This window comes from Cicer arietinum, chromosome 6 (genome assembly GCF_000331145.2).
Source record: "Cicer arietinum cultivar CDC Frontier isolate Library 1 chromosome 6, Cicar.CDCFrontier_v2.0, whole genome shotgun sequence".
In the NCBI taxonomy this organism is placed as follows: domain Eukaryota; kingdom Viridiplantae; phylum Streptophyta; class Magnoliopsida; order Fabales; family Fabaceae; genus Cicer; species Cicer arietinum.
This window is the reverse complement of record NC_021165.2, coordinates 62,963,170-62,968,817: the sequence shown is the minus strand read 5'-3', so window position 1 is coordinate 62,968,817 and position 5,648 is coordinate 62,963,170. Positions and strand designations below refer to the sequence as shown.

General features: G+C 28.3%; 1 protein-coding gene across 2 annotated transcripts; it reads right to left on the bottom strand.

The window, feature by feature from the left end:
• Positions 1-813: 813 nt before the first annotated feature.
• Positions 814-2,747, bottom strand: LOC101489858 (F-box/LRR-repeat protein At1g67190). Of its 2 annotated transcripts, none has more exons than XM_004506119.4 (2): positions 2,535-2,747; positions 814-2,369 (listed from the first exon to the last, which is right to left on the bottom strand). In XM_004506119.4, exon 2 carries the CDS (start codon positions 2,189-2,191, stop codon positions 929-931), a length of 1,263 nt encoding a protein of 420 aa, XP_004506176.1. In that variant the 5' UTR covers positions 2,192-2,369; positions 2,535-2,747; the 3' UTR covers positions 814-928. The 2 variants fall into 2 exon arrangements, with proteins under 2 accessions (XP_004506176.1, XP_073226397.1); XM_073370296.1 differs by having other exon boundaries at positions 814-2,364; positions 2,535-2,746.
• Positions 2,748-5,648: the final 2,901 nt, after the last annotated feature.

Genomic DNA, 5,648 nt, shown 5'->3' with positions numbered 1-5,648 from the left:
TATATATATATAAATCTGAGAAATATAGAATGATTTTCATACACAACATACATAACAGTCACATCACAAAAATATGTTCATTAAAAATATCAGCATCCAATCTTTGAACAAATCAGTAAAAATGCATCACAATATTTATCACCATATTAATTGACTTTGATATCCAAGCGTACTCCACCTACTTTGAAGCAGAAACCGTGGCAATACGGCAAGTTATAACACATAATTATCCATGAGGCTGCATAGAAAAGCACAGAGCATACAAAGAGAAGGAAAGACAGCCATAACACGATGGAGAAATAGAAAGAGGTAAACCTGTACTGACCAAGGACCTCCATTGGTTGCCCTCGTTTGCCCAGAGAACAGGAAAATATGAGATGAACAGAGCCAAGCTATATTGAAGTGTCAAAATTTAAAACATATATCGCGGATTGAGCATGATTGGTTATCCAAATATGCACAATTTTATCGTTACACATCTTAAAATAGATTCAAATACAAGAGAAACAAACAAATGTGAAACACCTGAGAAAAATATTCCTAACGGCATATCTTTGAAGGCCTCTTCAATGCCATCACTGACTGTAATAACTCTCTTCCCTAAAAAAAGAATCTATTGCAATGGTATTTATTTATTTTGGCCTTAATAAGACTAAAATTCCTAGAACGTATCTGAGAATGTTAAATTTTCAGAGGGAAGTTAATATTTAATAGTAACTTTTCTTTCGCTAACGAAGTGATCAAAGTCATGAATGTCTGCTATGAGGTATGATTGTTGTTCAGTCACAAATTTTAAATAAAGATTCAAACCAATAAGTTAAACTTGAGCATAAACTCTTGATTTCTGTAAAAGTTACCTGCAAATGTGCCTACATAATCAGACTTAAAAGAAATCTTGAGCTATAACAAGTCATTTAGAAGAAGAATTTTATTCAAATTTAAAATGTGGATCAACATTTGTGTATCTCCTCATCAGCTCAACCATGGATGTAGTGAAATTGGCTAACATCTTGCATTCTTCATCAGACTTGGTCTCGGAAACAACTCCGTGAATGACTAGCTTCCTAAGATTCGGGCATCGCCTAAGCAGCTCCTCGACCCAGTGTGAGAAAAGATCATTAATCACACTCCATCCGAGCTCCAAGACGACAACATTCTCCAGATGGGAAGTGCCTTGTAAACCATAGTGAAGCACTCCATCTCTCACATCATAACTCAGAGATAAATGAGTCAGGTGTGGAAAGCAAGTCGCAATTGTTTCCAAATCCACAACCTCGTCCTCATCGTCGAACATCACATCCCAAAGCCTAAGCCTCTTTAAATTCGATGATCTCGAAATCATTTGATAAAACTTTGGCCATATAATTGTGAAGTTGCTGATATCCACACTCTCGAGACTCTCAACTGTGTCACCAATATCAAGATGTATAACACTAACATCATCAATCCTAAAATTCTTCAACGTCCCCTTGCCAATGAGTTCAAAAACCTCGAGCGCACAATCTTTCAAGTGAAGACACTCAATCCCATCAGCCTCCAATATAAACTTGTCCAAACTGATTGCATCTACGTAAACACTCTTCAGCGTCGAGCTACTCAATTCAACCGTCACCTGTGCATCAGACATAGCAATCTCCGGATTAACAAGCTCCAAAGCTTCAATCCTTGGACACGCAGAAACCAAAAGATTCAGATCCAATGCGGATATGGTAACACCACTCAATGAAAGAGATTTCAAACAAGGAAACCTCTGATAATTCGGCTCAACCCCAACAATGGAATTATGAGCAAGATCAAGTATTTCCAGCTTATGTCTCCCACATATTTCAAGAATGTTAACATTAGGCATAGTCTTAACATTATAAAACAATTGCTTCAAAGTTTCCCTTGTGTACATTAGCCAAGCAATAACTGCAGAAGCCGAAAATTCATCGACATCTTCCATCAAAATGGAAAGGGACTGCAACCCTGAAGTCTGAAAAATAGTCTGTGTGATCAAAATCTCGAGACGGGTAGTCGTTAAATCGCGATAAACAGGCCAATCATTGGAGCTGAAAGAAAGTGTGTGGAGATGTTTGCAACATGCCATTCTCCATTTTCTGCATGTTGCAGAGGCTATTATCACATCTCTTGCATCCCTCAGACGGGAAAGTATGTTCCCAATCACTTCAACAGGAAGCTGTTCCATCATGATCGCAACTTTCAAACCCCTCACAATTTCACAACACAAAAACAGTGTCTTGTGTTTACTACTGATAATAACCTAAAAAGGGAAACTTTTATTTTTTTTCAATTCAATTCAATTGAAGAGTGAATGAATGGTTGTGAATTCGAATCATGAACATTCTTCAAGCAGATTCTGTTCTGATCTAAAGGAATACAAAAATAAGAAAGTTAATTAAGAGTTGATTAAGCAGGTAAAAATTAGGGATTGATGAATTAGGATTTGGGATCAGAATTGGAATAGAAAGTTAATGTTATAAATTGAAAAGAAATAGAAAAGGGTAAAATAGAGATTGAGAAAGATAATTTACCTGAATAAAAGAAAATAGAAGGAAAAATGAATGGATGTTGTTGAATGTTATTTGGGTTTATAGAGAAAAGAAGAAAGAGAGATCGACGAGCACCAAGGTTAGGAGAAATGAGAGTGTTTTCAACTTTGACACAAGAGAAGATAACATAAAAATAATAATCACTTTTTTTTCATGTTTGGTTTGAATTTAGGAGAATGAAATGAAAACCTATGAAATTGTCTATAATATGAGTTTAAAGGTAATGCAATAACAACTTTACACTACTAGTGTAGTTGGCATTATATTTAAAATAATCGATAAGTTAATTCCTTTTTTTTTTTTTAAAGTTGCTTGTATATAGTAAATGATAGGTTGAACATTCAGATTATTTTATTAATTATGAATTGAATTGAACTTTATGATATTAAAAATTGTTTGTTTACCCTTTGTTGAATCACAGATGGGTAAATATTTTTTAAAATAATTTTTAATGTAATTTATTCTAAATTAATTAAACATAATTGAATTTGAAATAAAAATAATATTCAATATGATTAATGATATAGATATAAAATGTTAATTGTAAAATTCATTTGTTATTTATAGTATAGATTTTTGTCTGTGTATTTGAAGATTAAAAATAAATAAATAAATATTCAAAATAATTTCGTCTAAACAAAATAAAACTCAAAGTCAATGATCAACGTGAATAGTAAAATAGAAATAAACTAAAAAATAAACAACTAAAATATTCTTAAACTTAGAGAATTATTTGTAAAAGAAACCAATGCAAAGTCAATATAAGATCATCTGAAAAATAATTTAAAATAGCAAAAACAACAATTTTAAATTCAATCTTAATATGTTTTTTTAGAACGAGTGAAGGTGAAGAATTATTTTCATATAAATAAAACAAACTAGTTTCACAGAACTAGTTGTTTCAATATTTTTAGTTAGGTTAATCATGTGGTATGAATACTATCATTCAAAGTATTCATTTTTTTTTAATTAATATTTGTAGTTGATCTTATTTCAATGTATACATTTTCATTAATTATTAAAAAAAATTGCTATAACGATATATTAATAAATTAGCAAGTTCATCATTGTCCAACTCTATTGTCACTATCTGTTTTTAGTTCTCATTTTTAGAATAAATTTTCTCAAATTTGTTTTTTTAATTATATATATATATATATTTTCAAGTTCCGTGGTGGGTTTAATTTTCTTTGACCCATAAAACGCAAATTTTGTTGATTGTGGGTTGTATTTAATTTTTTAAAACACACCTGTAATAAATTCGTAGGTAATAAAAAAGAATGCTATTATTGCATAAGTAATTTATTGTTATCCATTTATTATTTAATAGAAACATTACTACCTGCTTGAATCAATAAATATGTATCGAAAATCTAGAGTCACTAAAATGAATTTAAACAAATATATTTATTAGCAAACATATTAGAGAGAATTAATGTTACGCTGACACTATTTAATATTCACTTTCAAATATACTTTATTTGATTAGTTAAAATATAGATGAGTCTTACTAAATTTATACGAGACTCACATGTTTTTTATGAAATCTATGTAAATTTAACTAATCAAATATAGTGTATTCTAAAATATGTTAAAGAGTATTGTTAACACTCCTATCATAATAATCATAATCCTAAATGAGTTTAATTTTCATGCATTGATAATATAAAAAGTTTTACACAATCGATAAATTATGACTAATCATACAAGTGATTTTGTAAGTTATAAAAAAAATTAAATATTATTAATAATTTAACAATTGTAATTGATTAGCATTATAAAAACTTTTTTTACTGACAATGTATATAAATTAAATTTAATCATAATAATTCAACAGTTTAATTTGTTTGCACGATCAGTGTAAAAAAAATTATATAGTCGAAAAAATTATGATCATTCATAGAGATTATTTTATAAGTAGTTGTAACAAAAATCAAACATTATTAATAGACTAATAGTTATCATTAATTAACAGTATAAAAACTATTTATAGTAATAATCTATATAAAAATTAAATCTAAATCATTCAATTTACTAGTTATATCTAACTATCCGTGCATTGCCTTTATTCTCTTATAATATTGTTAAAGAAATTTGTTCTTACTATAAATTTTAACATTTTATTTATAGTTCTTATTAATAAATTATAATTTTTAGTCTCACAATATTTTCAATTTTATTTTGTATCTTTACTTTTAAATCAAATTTATATATGATTTTTAAACTTTTGAATATTTTATTACAGATATATTTAAAAAATTATAACAATGTCTTCATATTTTGGAAGATATTTAATTCATATTTAACCCATATTGTAGCATTCTTCATGTCATCGTATATTAATTTAGCTTAATTTATCTTTTATTTACTTTACACATATCAAAACCATTTTTGTTTCTAATTTTTTTAGTAATAATAAAGCATTTTTTTGTTGTCTCCTTGTTTTTTAACTTTTGGTATTGTAATTTTTAATTTGGCTAATTTTTAAGTATAATTAGTTCTAAAACATAAAGATATTTAATTATTGTTGGATAAAAATATTTTTGATATATATTTTAATGACAACAAACCTTATGAAATAAATCATTAAGTTTTATAAATAGTGATCTACTAATGATTGCACTTCAGCTTTATTTAAGAAGCATGAATTGCATAAGAGGGTAAGAAAGAAGTCATTTACATCAACAAGGGCATAAATATATACTCAATAATGAAAAAATCTCAAAATGAATATATCATATATCAATCACTCAAGAGAATGATTATGACACCTTTAAGATAACATCTTCATGAAGAAAATGTTTAATACATTCATACTTATACTAAAGTATCTCAATGATACTTGATAGACAAGACACAACATGAGCAACACCAAGAAAAATTGTAGGACGTATTGCTTCAACAACAAAATGATGGAAGAACATTCACCGGAATGCTCTGGTTGTTATATAAAAGAACAATTGACAATAAGAATCTTTTTAGAATAGCAACGTTTAGTAAATTAGTTAGCATTTCGCACATAGGTTTCCAAATGTTTAATGAGCAATTAAAAGTAAAAATTTGAAAGCTTACATGCAAAAACAAACATGCAGATCG

Excerpts from the sequence above, each read along its gene's own strand:
- LOC101489858 (XM_004506119.4), bottom strand. The coding sequence starts at position 2,191 with ATGATGGAACAGCTTCCTGTTGAAGTGATTGGGAACATACTTTCCCGT.